Genomic DNA, 23813 nt, shown 5'->3' with positions numbered 1-23813 from the left:
GTACTTGTTGTTACCCTACCTGGTGCACGTGCATGAGTGCATGACGTTGTTATATAGTTGCACATCACCCAACCTCAACGATTTCCAAATTCATAAGAAATCTCTACCAAGTCGATTGTACGATTACGACTATATCATGAGCATGTATTTATGGGCCAGTGAAGATCCGGGTAGAGAATATGTCTTCGGCAACCCATGCTTGCCATGAGAGGCGACTTTGCTAGTTGTAAGAGGCGACTAACGGGATCGGGTGGTCAAGCTCGCTGACTTGATTAATGCATGTCATCGTATCCCAATTTCGTGGATCGATGCTCATGATGTCAATCACTCGGTATTCTGGTCCAGACTCGATTATTTTCAGAACGCCGTCAAATAGCTGGAATATTGCTGAGTATGGCGTGAAACAAACAAACAAAACATGTACTAATGAATCACTATCAAATAGTTTTGATACCAGGTGTTTGCGAAAAGGTGAGCGTACCGGTGGCAACCGTCACAAACACATGCAAAGACAAGTCAATTGTTCACCTTTAATGCATGTATTTCAAACAAACAGGAAAAATTAATACTCTTGAAGCAATACATGTATTTAGCCGAATCTGAGTGAATAATGTCGGTTTATTGCCACTTTTATCTGTTCTGTGTCGCGTCTCTTATTGGGATCCGCAAATAGGCTCTAATGCCAGTTTCACCCATATTAAAGGACATTCTTTTTTTAAACCAGAATCACTATCTCGGGATTCGAACCAACAACCTGCGGATACTTGTGGACAGAGTGGGTCGTCGCATCTACCGACAATGATCTGTATGCAAAGATAATTCTCGCGCATTTTCAACAGGTCATACGTATACATGTTATCAACGTTCATCAGTGAGTGAGTGAGTTGGGTGAAACGCCACTTTGAACAGCTTTCCAGTTATATCACGACGTGTCAGCTTAATGTGGAAGAAAAGGAGGAAAGCCCGAAGTGATGCAGGTCTCAGACGTTTACCACTTCGGTGAAACCCACGACAACGGACCGGGAACCGGGAACCGGGATTCGAACCCACAATCATAGGTTTCTGGTGTGCCAAAGGAACGCAACTTTGTAATGGTGGCACGGGTGGCCCAGTCATCTAAGGCGCCGCGATTCGCTGTGCATCACTTCGGGCTTTCCTCCCACACTAAGCTGACACGCCGCCATATAACTGAAATACTGTTAAAAGCGGCGTTAAACCCAACTCACACACACTCACTCACTCACTAACATTTCTCAAAACAGATTCACCTAAAAGTATTAACTAACAGTATTCAACTTTTCAAAATAGTTAATAACCACATATAGATAAAACATTTAGATAAAAACGTAATTTGTTATGTATTGCTTAGGTGGATCTGATATGTGACATACATATAAAACGCCTATACTAGTATTTGAAGTTTCGTCTATGATTCTCGGCTTAAGCTCCTTGAAGCGGTTCGGGCAAACTTTCTTTTCTTTGGTACTTTATTCCTGGAAACTTCATTTGGCAACAGCCATGTTGCAGTTTCACCTTCTGTTTTCTCTCCCAGTGTTACTCCATTAATTAGCGGTTCAGCTTCAGCTGAACTGAACTTGTGTTTATTTTCAAATAATTTCCAGAGTTGATTCAGCAGGTCATAAGCCAGTATGTCGTTTGTGTTATTGACAACAATCCTAATCAAGAAGACACCATCCTGGCGGAGATATCCCCTGACAAATTTCTTGAAAAGTTTTGTATCCAGAGAACCGCCATCTTTCTTTCTTTCTTCATCGATCAAGTATATGTATTTGTGCAGGAAACGTTCTCGCCGAGACGTAAACACCTCCTCGACGAGCCAGGACAAAAAACTGAGAAGAGTCACCACGGATAGAATGACCATGACAAACCACTGTCCAGCGAAGATCTTTTCCAGGAAAAGGTTAATAGAGAGAACACACTGGACTGTGTATCGATGGATATTTTGAAGCTGCCTGATGTCGTAATCGCACATTCCAATCCGAGGGAAGTGCTGAAAGTCTTTCCAGAGTGGATCTTCGGCCAGATATCCTCCGACCTCAACACCATACGTCCAGTAGTTGAAGCCAAGGAATATAGTGAGAATCTGGAACTGTGCTACAACATTGACGAGGTAAAGGAATTTGGTGAACATGTACAACAGAACCAGATAACGCCCTGATCGTTTCCCAAACTGACAACAGTTGAGAATAGGTGTGGTAAATCTGCGATACGTCCTCAACCATCTGTCTATGAACATTGCAACCTGGCCCAGTTTCTTCACACGAGCAGCCTTGGAGCTTAACTGGCACTCCATACACATTGATATGATCTTCTTGATGTTCAAACCGGAATGACCTTTTAAACTTTTCCAGAAGAAGTGCGGCAGCTCAAACATCACAGCCTGGAGGATGAGGATGAGCATGGCCCATCGGTAGTAGTTGATGGCCTTGTCGGAAGAGAAGCGGTCTTCGTCTGCAATGGGGAGTTCGTGGATGAAGGGGACGTTGTAGAGGTCGGAGATCCAGCAGAGGCTGTTCACGTAGTCCTGCTGGTCATCCTCTTTATACTGCGCTGGGAGCTGAAGTAAACGAGATAGGAAACGTCTTCACGAATCAATCCATAGTGTCATTATGAATATCATCCATGGTACAATGTTCTACTTGGCAGTCTATAGCATTTTGTCAGTGTGTCTGTTTCATAACATATATCTGTTTCGCCATTCCAATGCTTGTGCCTTCTATGCTATATATCTGAATGTGTCTGTATAACAGAGTATCTGTCAAAGTGATCGATCACACTGTCTCTACGGATCTGTCTGTCTGTCTGTCTGACCCACTGTTCTGCCATATAGACTGCACTGAATCTATGGATCCATACCTAACGATGTACCTATGGATCTGTCTGTCTGTCCGACTGATATCATACATACACCATGCTGTATCAATAGCTCTGTCTGTATGTCCAACTGATATCATACATACACTACACTGTATCAATAGCTCTGTCTGTATGTCCAACTGATATACATAAACTATGCTGTATCTATAGATCCGTATGTATGTCCGACTGATATCATACATACACTACACTGTATCAATAGCTCTGTCTGTATGTCCAACTGATATACATAAACTATGCTGTATCTATGGATCTGTCTCTATGTCCAACTGATATACATTCACCATTCTGTATATATGGATCTATCTGTCTGTCCAACCGATATACATACACCACGCTGTATCTATGGATCTATCTGTCTGTCCATCTGATATACATACACCATGCTGTATCTATGGATCTATCTGTCTGTCCATCTGATATACATTCACCATGCTGTATCTATGGATCTATCTGTCTGTCCATCTGATATACATTCACCATGCTGTATCTATGGATCTATCTGTCTGTCCATCTGATATACATACACCATGCTGTATCTATGGATCTATCTGTCTGTCCATCTGATATACATTCACCATGCTGTATATATGGATCTATCTGTCTGTCCATCTGATATACATTCACCATGCTGTATCTATGGACCTATCTGTCTGTCCATCTGATATACATTCACCATGCTGTATCTATGGATCTATCTGTCTGTCCATCTGATATACATACACCATGCTGTATCTATGGATCTATCTGTCTGTCCATCTGATACACATACATACACCAAGCTGTATCTATGGATCTATCTGTCTGTCCATCTGATATACATTCACCATGCTGTATCTATGGATCTATCTGTCTGTCCATCTGATATACATTCACCATGCTGTATCTATGGATCTATCTGTCTGTCCATCTGATATATATATATACTATGCTGTATCTATGGATCTATCTGTCTGTCCATCTGATATACATACACCATGCTGTATCTATGGACCTATCTGTCTGTCCATCTGATATACATTCACCATGCTGTATCTATGGATCTATCTGTCTGTCCATCTGATATACATTCACCATGCTGTATCTATGGATCTATCTGTCTGTCCATCTGATATACATACACCATGCTGTATCTATGGATCTATCTGTCTGTCCATCTGATATACATACACCATGCTGTATCTATGGATCTATCTGTCTGTCCATCTGATATACATACACCATGCTGTATCTATGGATCTATCTGTCTGACCATCTGATATACATACACCATGCTGTATCTATGGACCTATCTGTCTGTCCATCTGATATACATACACCATGCTGTATCTATGGATCTATCTGTCTGTCCATCTGATATACATACACCATGCTGTATCTATGGATCTATCTGTCTGTCCATCTGATATACATACACCATGCTGTATCTATGGATCTATCTGTCTGTCCATCTGATATACATACACCATGCTGTATCTAAGGACGTGTCTGTCTGTCCATCTGATATACATTCACCATGCTGTATATATGGATCTATCTGTCTGTCAATCTGATATACATTCACCATGCTGTATCTATGGATCTATCTGTCTGTCCATCTGATATACATACATACACCATGCTGTATCTATGGATCTATCTGTCTGTCCATCTGATATACATACACCATGCTGTATCTATGGATCTATCTGTCTGTCCATCTGATATACATTCACCATGCTGTATCTATGGATCTATCTGTCTGTCCATCTGATATACATACACCATGCTGTATCTATGGATCTATTTGTCTGTCCATCTGATATACATACACCATGCTGTATCTATGGATCTATCTGTCTGTCCAACCGATGTACACACACCATGCTGTATCTATGGATCTATCTGTCTGTCCATCTGATAAACATACATACACTATGCTGTATCTATGGATCTGTCTGTCTGTCCAACTGATATACATTCACCATGCTGTATCTATGGATCTATCTGTCTCTCCAACCGATATATATATACTATGCTGTATCTATGGATCTATCTGTCTGTCCATCTGATATACATACACCATGCTGTATCTATTGATCTGTTTGTCTGTCCAATTGATATACATACATACACTATGCTGTATCTATGGACCTATCTGTCTGTCCAACTGATATACATACACCATGCTGTATCTAAGGACCTGTCTGTCTGTGCTACTGATATACATACACCATGCTGTATCTATGGATCTATCTGTCTGTCCATCTGATACACATACATACACCAAGCTGTATCTATGGATCTGTCTGTCTGTCCAACTGATATACATACACCATGCTGTATCTAAGGACCTGTCTGTCTGTGCTACTGGTATACATACACCATGCTGTATATATGGATCTATCTGTCTGTCCATCTGATATACATACATACACCAAGCTGTATCTAAGGACCTGTCTGTCTGTCCAACTGATATACATACACTATGCTGTATCTATGGACCTATCTGTCTGTCCATCTGATATACATACACCATGCTGTATCTAAGGACCTGTCTGTCTGTCCATCTGATATACATTCACCATGCTGTATCTAAGGACCTGTCTGTCTGTCCATCTGATATACATACACCATGCTGTATCTAAGGACCTGTCTGTCTGTGCTACTGATATACATACACCATGCTGTATATATGGATCTATCTGTCTGTCCATCTGATATACATACATACACCAAGCTGTATCTAAGGACCTGTCTGTCTGTCCAACTGATATACATACACCATGCTGTATCTATGGACCTATCTGTCTGTCCATCTGATATACATTCACCATGCTGTATCTATGGATCTATCTGTCTGTCCATCTGATACATATACACTATGCTGTATCTATGGATCTATCTGTCTGACCATCTGATATACATACACCATGCTGTATCTATGGATCTATCTGTCTCTCCAACCGATATATATATACTATGCTGTATCTATGGATCTATCTGTCTGTGCTACTGATATACATACACCATGCTGTATATATGGATCTATCTGTCTGTCCATCTGATACACATACATACACCAAGCTGTATCTAAGGACCTGTCTGTCTGTGCTACTGATATACATACACCATGCTGTATCTATGGATCTATCTGTCTGTCCAACCGATGTACACACACCATGCTGTATCTATGGATCTATCTGTCTGTCCATCTGATACACATACATACACCAAGCTGTATCTATGGATCTGTCTGTCTGTCCATCTGATACACATACATACACCATGCTGTATCTATGGATCTATCTGTCTGTCCATCTGATACACATACATACACCAAGCTGTATCTATGGATCTATCTGTCTGTCCATCTGATACACATACATACACCAAGCTGTATCTATGGATCTGTCTCTCTGTGCTACTGATATACATACACCATGCTGTATCTATGGATCTATCTGTCTGTCCATCTGATATACATACACCAAGCTGTATCTATGGATCTATCTGTCTGTCCACCTGATATACATACACCATGCTGTATCTATGGATCTATCTGTCTGTCCATCTGATATACATTCACCATGCTGTATCTAAGGACCTGTCTGTCTGTCCATCTGATACACATACATACACCAAGCTGTATCTATGGATCTGTCTGTCTGTCCAACTGATATACATACACCATGTTGTATCTAAGGACCTGTCTGTCTGTGCTACTGGTATACATACACCATGCTGTATATATGGATCTATCTGTCTGTCCATCTGATATACATACATACACCAAGCTGTATCTAAGGACCTATCTGTCTGTCCAACTGATATACATACACTATGCTGTATCTATGGACCTGTCTGTCTGTCCAACTGATATACATACACCAAGCTGTATCTATGGACCCATCTGTCTGTCCATCCGATATACATACACAATGCTGTATCTATGGATCTGTCTGTCTGTCCATCTGATATACATACACCATGCTGTATCTATGGATCTATCTGTCTGTCCATCTGATATACATACACCATGCTGTATCTATGGACCTATCTGTCTGTCCATCTGATATACATACACCATGCTGTATCTAAGGACCTGTCTGTCTGTCCAACTGATATACATACACCAAGCTGTATCTATGGACCCATCTGTCTGTCCAACCGATATACATACACAATGCTGTATCTATGGATCTATCTGTCTGTCCATCTGATATACATACACCATGCTGTATCTATGGACCTGTCTGTCTGTCCAACTGATATACATACACCAAGCTGTATCTAAGGACCTATCTGTCTGTCCAACTGATATACATACACTATGCTGTATCTATGGACCTGTCTGTCTGTCCAACTGATATACATACACCAAGCTGTATCTATGGACCCATCTGTCTGTCCAACCGATATACATACACAATGCTGTATCTATGGATCTGTCTGTCTGTCCAACTGATATACATACACCATGCTGTATCTAAGGACCTATCTGTCTGTCCAACTGATATACATTCACCATGCTGTATCTATGGATCTATCTGTCTGACCATCTGATATACATACACCATGCTGTATCTATGGATCTATATGTCAATGTGTTTGTCAACTTACCCAACAGTGGATCGGCTTGCCCACAAACTGTTTAGTTCCGATCCCGATAGCGAGTGTGGTCAACGTGACTACCATCACATAGTGATGGAGTTGGTCGACGACGTCGTCATCCCTGATCACATTAGCGAGTCGCAGCTGTGAAAACTTGTTTATAATGTTGTCCAACCTAAAGCAAAACATGAATCTTTTAGAAGCAACGAACGCAAACATGATAATATGAAACCTCTTGTAATTGGATGTTTTTACCGATGACCAGCATATGTCTGTGCTCGGGTAAGGGAGATTTAAACACAGTTCAATGTTCATATCCGTTGTGGTGGGAGACCCGTGAAGATTCCGGTGTAGAATAGGCCTTCAGTAACCCATGCTTGCCGTAAAAGGTGACTATGCTTGGCGTAAAAGGCGACTAACGGGATCGGGTGGTCATGCTCGCTGACTTGGTTGATGCATGTCATCGATCCCAATTACGTGGATCGATATTAATGTTGTCAATCATTGGATTGTTGGGTCGAGACTCGATTATTTACAGACCGCCGTCATATAGCTGGAATATTGCTGAGTGCGGCGTTAAACAACAAACCAACCAACCAAAATCATATCCGTGGTGACTGTTACTTCAACTTGAATGAAGTCGGAAATCGGTCGGCACCATTATAAGATTCAATATACGTATGGCAACATCATCTCACAACCACCAGACCTGGCCTGGAGACTCAGAAAACCCCTACCAAAAGTTAAGTTATCTGTAAACAAATATAACCTATTTCTCGGCAAGTAACATAATTGGCCGTTCATTCAGCTAGAATATCAGATAAATGTACTCTCCTTTGCTACACTATTACACGAGTGTTCCCAACAATTGTGATTTGACATGGTTCACTAGCATGGATGCGCTACACTAAAGTTTGACCAGAAATTATTTAGAATATTTTATACTATTTTGGCCATCAGTGTATATTATAGCAAAGGTGTGTGTAGAACTTAGTCTTAAGGGAGACAACTCCAGGTGTCATATTTGTAAAGTGAGACCAAAGTTGTCTCCCTTGGTAAACAAGCTAGCCGACGGCAAATAGTACCACAGTGGAAATAGCAGCTTTGAAAAAAAGAAAGATTATATTTTAATTATACAGTTAATGAATATGATCAGAACATTCATTACAGGGAGAACAGACATTCCACTATCAACTGTTTATCGTGTTTTGAAAAATATTGAGAGTGGAGATGGAATTGAGCGCAAAAAGGGAGCAGGTAGGCCAAAGAAATCGACTGTTGGTCAATAGAAGACGAATTGGAATGTTTGCCTCTCAAAACAGACAAAATGGCATGTAATAATTAAAAGAAGAAAAGTTCTGATCATGTTTCAAAAGAGACAATAAGAACGCATTTGCATGCCGTGCAGAAATCACGAGGAATTCTATCACTACTCCTAAAACCTGAACAGCAAGAACGACTTTTGAACTGGTGTTTTGGCGCATAGAAATGTCAACTGGGACAATGTTATTTTCTCAGGTGAAAGTTCAATATGTATATACCCAAACTTCATACAAATGTGGACAAAATGTACAGTAAAACCACTTTACCAGCGTCCACAGAACAGTCCTAAATTTCATGTGTGGGGTGGGGTGTCTGTGTTGGGTGCCACGCCATTATGTATAGGTAACATAACCAGTGAGGTGCACACTGATTTTCTACAGGGACAATTCCTTCCAACAACACACATTTTGTATGGTGACTGGTGAATATTCAAGCAAGACAATGATCTAAAATAAAGAGCAAAGCATTTTCAGGAAAGTTGTTGTTGTTGTTTTGTTTAACGCTGCACTTAGCAATATTCCAGCTTTATGACGGCGGTCTGTAAATAATCGAGTTTGGACCAGACAATCCAGTGATTGACATCATGAGCATCGATCCACCCAATTGGGATACGATGACATGCATCACCAAGTCAGCGAGCCTGACCACCCGATCCCGTCAGTTGTCTCTTACGACAAACATTGTCGTCTATAACGGCATGCATGGGTTGTTGAAGACCTATTCTAACCGGATCTTAACGAGCAAAATGTTAAACTCCTGGAGTGTCCGGGCCGGAAACCAACTGAAATTATTTGGGGAATCATGAACGACAATATGAATAAAAAAATCTAAATAATATTTATGTGATATGACTCATGGACTCATGATTTTCTTACTTCCTTGATGGGCAGTAAGCCTCGTCACATTATTAAGAAAATATGTGGTCGGACAAAATATTGATCAATTTTACTGTTTTGTAGCTTAAGGTAGGCATTGTTTGTACAGCAAACTTATTTCTTGGTCTATGACTTAATAAATCTATAATTTACAATGTTCTCATTGTAAAATCATTTCTGGTCAAACTATATACAAAACCGTTCGTCCTCGTAATTCGGCCGATTAGCAGATCAACAATAAAGTGTCGCTTCTTGACCGTTTACAATGAAATAACACTGACACGGTTCATCTAGGCGATGACGACAGTGTCACAAGATAATCAGGAATCTACCGAAGACAATATGTATACTTACACCATGCTGTCAAGTCGAAATCAACGTTCACATCTGCAATGAGGTCACGAGGTATTAATAATGTTATTACACAACAAACTTATACACTGGATGTATCAGATTACACGATTAGTCCAACGACCGTGACTTCACATAGTACAGAGACCGGGTGCATATTACAAAATGCAATTTACGCAAACACAAAATGAACTAAATACTTCCTTAAAACATGGTCGAAATAAAAGTCAAATAGAAACCACTTTTAATGTCCGGGTTTTTATAACTGTAAGTGGTATTAGAAATGTAAGTAGTATTTCCTGTATTTAGTCTAATTTAGAGGGGTTTACAGCTGTAAGTTTTCAGTGAGTGAGTGAGGATTTTTTCAACGCCGGTTTGAACAGTATTCCAGTTTATATCTGCGTGTCAGATTGATGTGGGAGGAGAGCCCACAGTGACGCAGGTCTCAGACATTTACCGTTTTCGTGAAAACCATGAGTACGGGTATGGTGCTGAGAAATCTAGAAACATAATCGGGGCCACTCGCCTACCCAAAGTCGCATGCGGTCAATCTTGTACCTCTGCCACAGTCCATTCGGGAAATGACATATTTCTCCTAATCCAGTTTTGAAAAGTCTATACACCCAGATTATAAATTGATTGAGTTTCATTGATAAAATGTACGTGCTGTTGTAGTAGCATGTCTATATATTTATTGATATATTATGTATTTATGTAAAACGCACTGAACAGCTTCCATTAGGCGAGTCTGCTCTGATTTCAGAATGAGTGTGTTTGTTTGAAAACACAAGAAAAGTCAGGTTACGTGGTATGCAAATTAGCCTACGGAGGAAGCGTCAAACTCGGAAACATCGACTATTTCTCGAGTTTTTCCTTTCGGAAGATTTTCGTTCTGAATAATATGCCGACATAATGGAGTTTACGAGGTTTCAACTAGGATTTGAATCAGTGGTTGAACACCGTCGTCAAGGAAGGTATCATGAAGATAACAGTTTTGTGACTATTGTGAAACACGCGGTCACAGCGACATAGCTTGAATATGCGGTCCTACCATTGACAAATAGAGGAAAGTCGTCCTTGTTCTGAGGATACTAAATGTAATAAAATAAAACCATATGTATATATATATATATATATATATATATATATATATATATATATATATATATATATATATATATATACACACACACACATCTATCTATCTATCTATCTATCTATCTATCTATCTATCTATATATATATATATATATATATATACGTGTGTGTGTATATATATATTCATTATACACACACACACACACACACACACACATATTATATGGTCGCCTGAATACAGCCAATGAACAGTTGTACACCATACGCTGTATGTGTGAGGTCGATTGTGAGACGAGTCATGTTTATGAATGTCTGGTAAGAAGACGGCGTCATGTTGCTTTCCCAATCTCTTACTTCCCAAGCTCTCTTCTCTCCTCGAAGGTATCCAATCGCAAGCACAACCTAGCTATCCAGCCTATTCAGAATTTTAATCAGATATAAAACAGCAAAAACGGCATAATAATTGCGAAATTGTATCGATCAAACGCCACTCTTGACGTATTTCCACCCTGTACAAAAGTAGACTCGACCGGCGATGGTTTTCGCACGTGCAACTCGAGCTTCTCGTGACAACAAAGAGTTCGCGACTATTTCACCAAAGAAGCAGGTAATGTGTAATCGGATACATTCAGATGTTACTTTTTACAAATGTAATTTTATGATTATTTAAAAACATACTTATTTAACTTTCGTTATTATACACTGGCCTGACAAATTGTACCGTTTCCAAAGCAGGTCTTCAAAACCTTTCCAACTCTTCATCAGGCAAATCGTCCGCGAATTAGCAAAATGCTATGCAGTTTTAAGAACAGTTAATGCAGATGTTGTGGTCACACAAGTTATACTATTTCTAATGGAGATAGAAGTAACAACTTACCAGAAACGAAACGGGTCATCCTAATGTTTGTAGAGCAATAATGTACTTCAGCGAAGGTTAGTATAATGTTCGTAATCCTCGAGATATAAATCCCAAGGGTTAATCAGATTTAACCGGCGCAGAACTGGAGGTTAAGTCAGTGTGTAATTCCAGTTTTGTGGATACGTGTTGTTGCCAAGCATTGGCATTAACATTAACGCTATATCCCGCTTTAGACAAGGATTGTAACAATGTCTTACTTGAAGGAGGGAGTATTTTTAGACGCCGCCTTCAACAGTAGTTGAATAGTCGAACTTCGTTGTATCGAACTTTATGTGTCGAATTGTCTCGAACTCATTTGGGAGTCCCAAGTATCCAAATTTAGCATAAATTCCTCTGATGTCTCGAACCCCGGATAACTCGAGTTCGACACACTGCATGATGTGGAAGGAAAACCCGAAGTAATTCAAATCTTAAACGTTTATCACTTTGTTGAAACCCAAGACCAGGATATGAAGCTGAGTAACCCAAAATAAGATGAGACGAATCTGGGATCCTGTCTCGCCTAAGGGGCGCAACTCTGCACAGCGAATGTTGGTGGCGTGGACCTACATGGACCAACGGAACCACCCAGAAGTATACCGCCGTTATGTTAACTTTGGACAAGTCGGTACGATTTGTGACTCAGTGGTTAGTGTACATTTTGCATAATTGTTTATGTTCTTAAAGAGATGTCATCATGTTAGAGTGAGTTAGTTGGGTTTAACGCCGCTTTTAACAGTATTCCAGTTATATCACGGAGTGTCAGCTTAATGTGGGAGGAAAGCCCGAAGTGATGCAGGTCTTAGACGTTTACCAATTGCACGAGCACCGAGCACGGGTATGGTGCTGACAAACCAAGAAACATAATCGGAGCGAACCTGGATTCGAACCCACAATCATAGGTTTCTGGCGCGCCCAAGGGACGCAACTCTGCCTAGCGAATTGCGGCGCCTTAGACGACTGGGCCCCCCGTGCCCCCTCATCATGTTAGATAAAGAGTTGTGTCCTAATGATGGTGTAGTGTAGCTGTGCATGACTACACCATATTATGCCGTTCCAATTATTATGCCGAACGTATACAGTTTAATTGACATTCTTTAAATGCATCGGTTTGATGGTTCTCGATAAATCGATGTATTTACACGGAAGTTTGTTATTGAAAAAGTTTGTTAATTTGAGGCGTCTAACAGAATTGGATACCTGATTTTAATGGTATTTCGACCAATCCGAATCAAGCTTCTACAGTTTCATGGTTATAGTGTTTACCATCCCATTTAATGATATGCACGATTGCTTCCCCGTCAGGTTCACAAGTTTAGTTCTGCGTCTGTCGAACATGTACAAATACATTAGACATGTATACATATGCATGTATCTACACTATGCGTTCGTGGGGGAAAATACACAAATACGTTATAACTTACTGTTTCCAACGTAACACTTCCTTAGTCTGGCAATAATGAACGTTATTTCATATTTGCTGAGTGGATACATTTTGTAAGTCACCCTAGGGACCCCAGTCATTTGTTCCCCTTAAATTTCAAAAGTGTTTGAGATCTCATATTTCAACAGTTATTCGTGTGTGCGCGCGCGCACACACACACACACACACACACGCACGCAGGCACGCACGGACACACACACACTCCTACGCACCGACATACACGTGGTTACAATGCAATCACATTGAACGCGACGTTAACCCTGTTTCACCTCACCTCACCTCACCTCACCTCACCTCACCTCACTTTAAATTAACGTGGCCATTGGCTAACCTAAGCTTATGTGCATACACACATGCACATATGCACGCCGGAATGTAACATGTTTAAATAACATGGTTTATTTAGATTAATCATTTGGCGAGACAGAAATAACAAGGAAGTGTTAGCATTAACACAGCAAAAAAGAAAAATTTAACACTATGACTAACTCTTTTGGTGATACATTGTAAACAAAAGAAGGCGAATATTGGACGCGAAATGACATAAAGCAAAATGCACGCCTCCTTTTCCAGAAATCAGTATGTTTGTTGAGACATTCAGTGAGTGAGTGAGTGAGTTTGGTCTTTAAGCCGCTTTTAGCAATATTCCAGCAATATCACGACAGGGGACACCAGAAATTGGTTTCACACATTGTACCCATGTCGGGAATCGAACCCGGGTATCGACGTGACGAACGAACGCTTAAACCACTAGGCTACCCGACCGCCCCGAAAAAATCAGACACTCTTGATTGATTAAACAACATATAGTTCATGACGTTGAAATTATAGCAAATATATTCATGGCCTGTTCATGGCACATGCGGAAGTAATATTGTTGTGTTCAGATAGTGTGTAAAAAAATAACTACTGATTTGATTTATATGGAAATGTTGACATGTCAAATACTTTCTGAAGCATCTTGGTGACCCTGTCATTGGCGAAATAACTATATAATGAGAGTAAGTATGTTATTTACCTGGCAACACGTTCTCAGTCCATAAACGCGCTTCTTTGCTGTCTGACCTACAAACATACAAGTGCAACGCGGGAAATGATATAGACATGTAGACTGTACGGCGTCTCCTTTTTCATAAATTGTACGAAGTGAAAACTTATCCATCATTATATACTGATAAAAAAGGAGATGGATCATGATTTTTTTAATTTAAAAAAAAAAAAATGGGGGGGGGGGTACAATGTAAATGTGTATTCAATCTTCACTACAATAAATATGTACAAAAAAATATACATGATCCCTCACATTTTATATCAGTACTGGTGAGAACAAACACCATTATGAAACACGTACAGATACATTAATATTGTATGATACATTGAATATAATCAGAGCTGTTTTATTAACATATAACCGCCTCCGCGGTCTTGAGGTAGAGCATCCGCCCGGAGAGCGGAACGTCCGGGGTTCGATTCCCGACCGCGTACCAAAAGACGTTAAAAGTTGGTACTTGTTGTTACCCTGTCTGGCGCTCGGCATTAAGGGGCTAAAACAAGGACTGGTCGGCTCGGAGTCAGTATACCGGCTAGTACAAGCAGCCATACACACAAGTGCATGCACGTCGCTATATAATTGCAATAATCTTGGACGCGACGTTAAACCCAATTTCACCTCATCTTATTAATATATTTTTGATAGTACGAAATGGTAACTTCAATAAATGCATGGTCATGACAGTCTTGTATAGTCAAAATATCTATTGACGGGTCAGAGGGTATCGGCTTATCCAAAGTCTGGTTAGGTTAGGTTAATGATCCCGAAGACCGCCTCCATGGAACCCGTGAAGATCCGGATTAGGTCAAGCGACTCTGCTTGTCGTAATAGGCGGCTAACTGACTCGCTGACTTAGTTTGATGCATGTCATCGTATCCGAATTGCTTGAAACGATGCTCATGATATCCATCACTGGATTTTCTCGTCTAGGCTCGATATTTACGGACCGCCATCATATAGATGGAATATTGCTGAATGCAGCGTTAAACAACAATATAACAAACAACCAAACCGCCTCCGAGGTCCAGTGGTAGAGCGTACGCCCAGAGAGCAGAAGGTTCGGGGTTCGATTCCCGGCCGCGTTCATACCAATAGACCTTAAAAGATGGTACTTGTTGTTACCCTGACTGAAGCTCGGCATTAAGGGACTAAAACAAGGACAAGTACTGTGTCTGAGAAACGTATTCATGTATATATTCATGTTAACCTATGATATGGTAGCTCATAGGGCTAATACTATAAAATCGGCATTTGTCCAGACACACACACACATACACAAACACGCGTGCATGCACGTCGCTATTTAAATGCAATAATCTTGAACGCGACGTTACCCCTTTTCATCTCACGTAATGATCCTAAACAAACAACGTCATGAATTCTCTCTCTCTCTCTCTCTCTCTCTCTCTCTCTCTCTCTCTCTCTCTCTCTGTGTGTGTGTGCAATGTATGTTAACACTAAATAAATACCCCATTGACAAATTCCACATTAAGAGATTGATTACTGAATCAAGTCTAGATTGTTGAGTTTATGTTCCCAAAGCAAGGCGAGTGTACGGGTAAATTTACACACGCCGGATGTGTGACCCGGAAATATCGGGACTCAGTTTGTCCTCGGTATTTTCCTCATTCATTGCTAGATTTGTGAGGACATTACTCAGAATGATATTATTGAAGTGTCACAAACAATATTTAGAAACCGCCATGTACAAGTTCCGACATGTTGTTATTAAGTATCAAGAGTCAAGTTTAATCAAAGGATATAATTTGTTTGTTTGTTGTTTAACGCCGCACTCATCAATATTCCAGCTACATGACGGCGGTCAGTAAATAATCGAGTCTGGTCCAAATACATCATTGATTGACATCATGAGCATTAATTTACCCATTTCGGATACGATGACGTGCATCAACCAAGTCAACGAACCTGACCACCCGATCCTGTTAGTCGCCTCTTACGACAAGCATAATCGCAAGGAGACGTTAAACGCAACTCAATCATGTATGTGTGTGATACTTCAGTAATAGGATGATTTTGTCATCCCCATATTCGTGTTGTAACCAAAGTGTCAGGCATCTATATACATGCCACCTCTGCCACTGACCCGTGAAGATCCGGGGTAGAATAGGTCTTCAGCAACCCATGCTTGCCGTAAAAGGGTGACTATGCTTGTCGTAAAAGGCGACTAACGGGATCGGGTGGTCAGGCTCGCTGACTTGGTTGATGCATGTCATCGATCCCAGTTGCGTGGATCGATGCTCATGATATTAATTACTGGATTGTCTGGTCCAGACTCGATTATTTACAGACCGCCGTCATATAGCTGTAACATTGCTGAGTGCGGTGTTAAACAACAAATAAACAAACAAACAAAACCTTTGCCAGTTCCCCTCCAGCTGACAGCCTTGACATAAAGCGTTTCCCGATTGAAACGGCACAACTCACATACTCAATCAAACTTGAACGTTGTCTGCAAACCTGACATGAGCATTGTGGAGAGCCACTTCTTTATTATACATACCCATACACATTCAGGGTTACTTCTCTTAAATGTTACATAATCACATCGTGGCTTTTTAAAATATTTACATGAGGATAGAACGTGACATTCCTCACCAATTAATACTAATAGGCTGACAAAGATAACATTTCGTTCCATTAATGGAGTACTGTCAGCATGCCATGTTGTCTAAATTCATCTTCAAGTATCCAATTAACTTTATTTTGTACTTCACGGCTGTATATACGACGTTCCTTCATAGGGCACGAGGACCATTGTTATAATGTCACGATGTTAAAACGTTTTGCGAGAACATCTATATGATTCGCCTTTCACAAATGATATTTCCATACCAAGGTCGACATGACATTGTTTCGGTTGACCAATATTTTCCTCCACACAGACAATACAGTTTTGATACGTAAACATAACCAGATAAATCAATAAATGTGAATAAATCTAATGTTGTTATCGCGGGAGAGAGAAGTATAAGTCGCCCCGATAACTGGCTTTCTGCCAAGCACTTGACTTAAAGCATTCGCTCGTCACGCCGAAGACCTGGGTTCGAGTCCAGACATTGGTCAATGTGCGAAGCTCATTCCTGGTCTCTCCCGCCGTGATGTTGCTGGACTATTGCTAAAAGCGGCGTAAAACCATACAACCTCACCCACTCTATACAAGATCGACTAGCTACTTATACATCATGCGTTTTTGATACGTAATTAAGTAGTTACTAGGCTGCCCTAGCGCTACAAAACTCGAAAAGGGAGTGAGTGAGTGAGTTGGGTTTAATGCCGTTTTTAACAGTATTCCAGTATATCACGGCGTGTCAGCTTAATGTGGGAGGAAAGACCGAAGTGGTGCAGGTCTCAGACGTTTACCAGTTCGGTGAAACTCACGAGCAAGGGTATGGTGCTGACAAACCTAGAAACATAATCGGGTCGACCCGGGATTCGAACCAACACTCATATGTTTCTGGCGTGCCCAAGGGACGCAACTCTGCACGGCTGGGTCACCCGTGCCCCCCAAATTTGAAAAGAGATTTGCCGTCACATAACTGGAATACTGTTCAAAGTGGCGTTAAACTCAATCACTCACTCGCTAAACCGTCGCTCTATGGCTAAAATAATGCCGCTGCGACGTTAAATTTCAACTCACTCACTCACTGACTAAACCAGAAAAAGAATTTCAATGACTAAGATAGCTTGATATAAAAAAAATTAAAGTATGTGAATGTATCTTTAATTCGTTACATTTGGCCATATTCGTGGTTTAATTGTTCCATTTAATTAGTTTCTTCTCATTTTGATAGATGACCTTCAGACGTTGACTTTTTGATTTCAGGGACCGTGTCCTTGAACTTTGACCACAGTTGAATCAATAGGTCAAACGCTAATATCTCACTCGTGTTATTTCCAACAGTTCTCACCAAGAAGGCGCCATCATCACGGAGGTATTTCTCAACAAATGTTTTAAAAAGTGCACGGTCCACTTTCTCTTTCAATGTTTTATCCAATAAAACCGCATACTGGTCCATGACCTGTTCCCGTCTGTATGTGAACACAACTGCAGACACAAGACTCGCTGCAGTCAAAAGAGATAAACCTGCAATGACGAACCACTGCAAGACGTAGATTTTCTCCAAGAACAGATTAATAGGAAGGGCGCATTGGACAGTGTGTCTCTGAATGTTTTGAAGCTGGCGAATCTCAAAATCACAGATCCCAACTCTCGGGAAGTTAGACTCATCGTTCCAGAAGGAATCTGCCGCTAACATGACCAGAACGTCCGTGCCGTATCTCCAGTAGTTTGTTCCTAGGAAGGAACTGAGAAGCTCAAACTGACACACTACATTCACCAGGTACAGGAGCTTAGTAAATAGGTTCTGCCGAGTCAAGTAATTGCCAGAACGTTTGTCAATGAGGACCATCTGCTTCAGTGTTTGTAGGAACTTCCATAATGGTTTTGTCTCAGCCTTTCTGAATGTTCCTAGCCATCGGTCAACAACTGCGGATATATTCGACATCTTCTCTTTACGTGTGTCGTCATTGAGGAGTTGGGCTTGGAGGGCCATGTTGATGACCTTCTCGATGTTGAGTCCGGAGAAGGAACTGCATGTCTTCCACACCAACCGTGGAAGCCAGAAGAGGAATGCTTGGAAGAACATCATGATGACGACCCAGCGGTAGAAGCTGATGTCCTTGTCGTCTCCCAGTCTGTCTTCTATGTGTAAGGGGAGGTCCTCGGTGAAGGGGACGTTGTACATGTGGGAGATCCAGCAGTAGCTGTCGACGTAGTCCTGGTAGCCGCTGTCGTCCACGTCATACTGGGCAGGGATCTGGAACAGAGACATGATGTCAGGATGGTATCATTCATACAAGACTCTTGACACGGGTGATCCAAAACGTGAAGCAGTATGGCAACCATTACCACACGGCCTGTGTATTTCATTATTTCCACGACGCCAAAGGAAAGTAATGCGGAAATGCGTCCCACAGTCGTTCCGGATTAGGCTGATAGTGGATTCATGACAGTGCCCTACTCGGGGGTTTCATCATAGGTGTAAATGTCTGGGGCCTTACCTTTGAGTTTCCCCAACAGTAAACTGACGTAATATAACTGATTGTATAACTATTGTTGCGTTTCGATAATCCTCACTCATTCACTCATTCACCTCTCGAGAAAATCAGACCATTTTACCGTCATTTCCGAGCGTAAGTGCACATGCTGCTAAATCGTATATGGTTGAGTAAGCTTCCTGTATACAAGGGGGCATCTGACTATGATAAATACGCAGTGTAAATATATATGGTGCGTGCTGTATGGCCAGCTATTCTGAAGAACGCATGTACCTATAATTCGGTCACAATAAAAGCAGGAATTGCTCACCCGTTTCGTCAACACTACATTGATTCATGTTTCCAGTTTCTTGACCTTCCCTTCCACGATGGTGACTGAGATACAAGTATAAACACCCCTAAGCCACTGAGGTGCCCTTCATGGGAATTCCGGCTTTGGTCCCAAGCATCTATGTTTGTCGTAAGCGGCGACTTAATGGGTCGGATGCTCATGGTCGTTGACATTGTTGATAGCCTGTCTTTGTAACCCGTAAGCGTGGGAATGTGCTCATAGTATCAACCACTCGTTTGTGTGGTCCAGTCTAGATAATATACAGACCGCCGTCATATGGAGGGAATATGTTTCAATGCGGCTATAAACAACAAACAAACAAACAGACATTCATTCAGTGTTCCTGTTTCTCAACTCACCCAACAGTTGATAGGATTCCCCATGAACTGTTGTCCCGCGACAGTCATCCCCAGCACCAACAACGACGTCGTCATCACGTGATGATGAAGCTGGTCCACAATGTCATCATCACGAACTGTCCGTGCAAAGGTGGCTCCACCAAGGTTGCCCAGTACAAATTCCATCCTGAATAAATAGTTGTGTTGAAGAACATATACTCCAACACATGGAATATCATACAGGCACACTGTGTACGAATATCCTCATGCGAAGTTGGTATAGTTTGTTAAATAAATAAAGGATAAATAAATATATCAATCAATCAATCAATCAATCAATCAATGTCACCAAGCGTTTTTTTACGAACAACTGGTGTCATCATTGACTGACCCGTGAAGATCCGGGGTAGAATTGGTCTTCAGCAACCCATGCTTGCCGTAAAAGGTGACTGTACTTGTCTTAAGAGGCGACTAACGGGATCGGGTGGGCAGGCTCGCTGAGTGAGTGAGCGAGTATGGTTTTACGCCGCTTTTAGCAATATTCCAGCAATATCACGACGGGGGACACCACAAATGGGCTTCACACATTGTACCCATGTCGGGAATCGAACCCGGGTCTTCAGCATTACGAGCGAACGTTTTAACCACTAGGCTACCCGACCGCCCCGCAGGCTCGCTGACTTGGCTGATGCATGTCATCGATCCCAATTGGGTGGATCGATGCTCATGATGTCAATCACTGGATTGTCAAGTCCAAACTAGATTATTTAAAGACTGCCGTCATATAGCTGGACTATTGTTGAGTGCGGCGTTAAACAACAAACAAACAAACAAACAGTGACCCATTTTACGCCAAATGGAATTTTTCCGCTGAAAATCGAGACTAGTTATTCTCTGGCGTTGACGTTTTATATTCAATGTAACTGTGGATCGAATGGTTTCAATGGTTACCGCGAATCACTGGTTTATGTGGTCCTCGTTCGACTAATCGCTGCTATTCTCGACTATTCTCCGTGTCACAACAGTTATAAAACTGATCACGACGAAACATGTCCTTAGCTTACCCACTCATTGAGCTTATTTAGGTCATTCTCAGTCCATAGGGATCACTTTCGAGGACGCTCAAGAACGTCATACCTATATTAAGCCTTTATCAACCCTGTCTGGTATGTAGGCTATCTTTAGATATGATGTAATGTTGCATACACTGCCGGGCAAATGAAGTATACACCCATTATTTGCTGGTAGCTAAAACTGAAACAAAAAGGAAATGGTTATTCGATGGTGGTGTATTTGGTGTGATGTCATAGTTTTAGGCCTAACGTTTGCAGCGCCGTGGCGACTGTTTTCAGCCTTTGGCGGTTTGATGACGTTTGTAATTTGTGGTCAAATCCAATTTTCAAGTTGGTTGGTTGGTTGGTTTGTTGTTAACGCCGCGCTCAGCAATATTCCAGCTATATGACGGCGGTCTGTAAATAATCGAGTCTGGACCAGACAATCCAGTGATTGATATCATGAGCATCGATCCACGCAATTGGGACGGATGACATGTATCAACCAAGTCAGCGAGCCTGACCACTTGATCCTGTTAGTCGACTTTTACGCCAAGCATGCAATTTTCAAGAATCTGGTGCATACATGTACTTCGTTTTGCCCGGCACTTTACACCACATGTACGCATTACTCTCCAGCTGAATATGTGTTGATAGTGATCGAGGTGTCATCGTGATCTCATTAATAACAAGAAAAACTTCATGTGTGCAAGCCAATTTTGTTTGTGTGTTTGTCTGTTTCTTGTTTAACACCATACTCCTGTATATAGCAATATTCCAGCTATATGACTGTGGTCAATAATCGTAACTAATCGAGTCTGGACCAGACAATCATGAGCATCGATGAGCACGCAATTGGGATACGATGACATGCATCAACCAAGTCAGCGAGCCTGACCACCCGATCCCGTTAGTACCTATATCAGGGAGCACGGGTGGCCTAGTCGTCTTAGGCGCCGCGATTCGATGTGCAGAGTTGCGTCCCTTGGGCGCGCCAGAAACCTATGATTGTGGGTTCGAATCCAGGGTCGACCCGATTATGTTTCTAGGTTTGTCAGCACCATACCCGTGCTCGTGCGTTTCACCAAAGTGGTAAACGTCTGAGACCTGCATCACTTCGGGCTTTCCTCCCACATTAAGCTGACACGCCGCGATATAATTGGAATACTGTTAAAAGCGGACTCACTCACTGGTCCCTAGATCCATCTTACGGCAATCATAGGTTTCCTCTTGAGACAAGCACGGGTTGTTGAAGACCTCGTCTGACCCGGATCTTCACGGGTATGCAAGAAAAGTACTTGCGCTATATCTTCACAAACAATATTCTTCTTGGGGTGAAAACTTATATTGTACTAAAATGTGGGTATTGGAAGAGATATATACCGAATACGTACATAACTGATGCTGATTTGTGTCGTCTGTATCGCCGTCCTCAGTCGTCAACTGGAGAGAGATTGTTAGGTTATGATTCAAATATTGTCCATCCTCGGATGTCGAGTCTTTAACTCCATTCTGTTGCGATTAGTAATATTTTTGATAAACAATACCCTTTCCACAAACATAATAAATATCGGTTAAAACTGCCATGAACACATGCAAAGGCAAGTCAATTGTGGACCTGAAAATGTTTTGGGAAGATATGGTTGTTAAAATAGGTAAATTGCATCTGACATCATTTTTGTCACTGATTCGACAAATGTGAAAACGTCCTCCACATGTTTACCATCAAATTATTCAAAGTTTTAATAAATTCTTGTCTATTCTAGCCCTGTTCAGACCTCTGTGAAGTAAGATGTGACGTCACCAATCTCTGATATTGGTTTGTCGAGTGATCTTACTTTAATTGGACTGCCATACATACGAAGCTATGACTTTCAAACGCCCTAATTTTGTTGAGGTTAGTGCAAATTGCTACACAATCTATAAGTAAATGAACGAATACGACAATGTTTATTTTATATAAAATTAAAGTAAATTAGTAGGGTAGGTTTCTCTGTAATGTCTGTAATGTCTCTGTAATGTCGATGTTTAGTAGATTAGGTTTCTCTGTAATGTATGTAATGTCTCTGTAATGTCGATGTTTAGTAGATTAGGTTTCTCTGGAATCTCTTAAATGTCTCTGTAATGTCGATAATCAGTAGATGTGGTTTCTCTGTAATGTCTCTGTAATGTCGATGTTTAGTAGGGTATGTTTCCCTGTAATGTCTCTGTAATGTCTCTGTAATGTCGATGTTTAGTGGATTAGGTTCCTCTGTAATCTCTGTAATGTCTCTGTAATGTCGATGTTTAGTGGATTAGGTTTCTCTGTAATCTCTGTAATGTCTCTGTAATGTCGGTGTTTAGTGGATAAGGTTTCTCTGTAATCTCTGTAATGTCTCTGAGATGTCGATATTTAGTAGGGTAGGTTTCTCTGGAATCTCTTAAATGTCTCTGTGATGTCGATATTTAGTAGATTAGGTTTCTCTGTAATCTCTGTAATGTC

The 23813-nt window shown here is 41.1% G+C and overlaps 2 protein-coding genes across 3 annotated transcripts; both read right to left on the bottom strand.

The window, feature by feature from the left end:
* Positions 1 to 403: 403 nt before the first annotated feature.
* LOC139465219 (innexin unc-9-like) lies at positions 404 to 14551 on the bottom strand. 2 transcript variants are annotated; one of them, XM_071246890.1, is made up of 4 exons: positions 14499 to 14551; positions 10044 to 10076; positions 7501 to 7666; positions 404 to 2578 (listed from the first exon to the last, which is right to left on the bottom strand). In XM_071246890.1, the coding sequence occupies exons 2-4, from the start codon at positions 10046 to 10048 to the stop codon at positions 1427 to 1429; spliced, it is 1323 nt and encodes a 440-aa protein (XP_071102991.1). In that variant the 5' UTR covers positions 10049 to 10076; positions 14499 to 14551; the 3' UTR covers positions 404 to 1426. The 2 variants fall into 2 exon arrangements, with proteins under 2 accessions (XP_071102991.1, XP_071102992.1); XM_071246891.1 differs by lacking the exon at positions 10044 to 10076 and having other exon boundaries at positions 14499 to 14532.
* Positions 14552 to 18315: 3764 nt separating this feature from the next.
* On the bottom strand, positions 18316 to 20465 carry LOC139465218 (innexin unc-9-like). Its single transcript, XM_071246889.1, has 2 exons — positions 20301 to 20465; positions 18316 to 19369 (listed from the first exon to the last, which is right to left on the bottom strand). The coding sequence occupies exons 1-2, from the start codon at positions 20463 to 20465 to the stop codon at positions 18332 to 18334; spliced, it is 1203 nt and encodes a 400-aa protein (XP_071102990.1). The 3' UTR covers positions 18316 to 18331.
* Positions 20466 to 23813: the final 3348 nt, after the last annotated feature.

The sequence above is a fragment of the Haliotis cracherodii genome, unplaced genomic scaffold (genome assembly GCF_022045235.1).
Source record: "Haliotis cracherodii isolate W230 unplaced genomic scaffold, xgHalCrac1.p SCAF_18, whole genome shotgun sequence".
Taxonomy (NCBI): domain Eukaryota; kingdom Metazoa; phylum Mollusca; class Gastropoda; order Lepetellida; family Haliotidae; genus Haliotis; species Haliotis cracherodii.
This window is presented reverse-complemented; position numbering and strand designations above follow the sequence as displayed.

What these genes read in the sequence shown, in the direction of transcription:
- LOC139465219 (XM_071246890.1), bottom strand. An exon ending in GCAAGCCGATCCACTGTTGG is followed by an intron (nt 2,579 to 7,500) that starts GTAAGTTGACAA and finishes CGTTTACTTCAG; the next exon opens with CTCCCAGCGCAGTATAAAGA.
- LOC139465218 (XM_071246889.1), bottom strand. Translation starts at nt 20,465, where the DNA reads ATGGAATTTGTACTGGGCAACCTTGGTGGAGCCACCTTTGCACGGACA. An exon ending in GGAATCCTATCAACTGTTGG is followed by an intron (nt 19,370 to 20,300) that starts GTGAGTTGAGAA and finishes TCTCTGTTCCAG; the next exon opens with ATCCCTGCCCAGTATGACGT.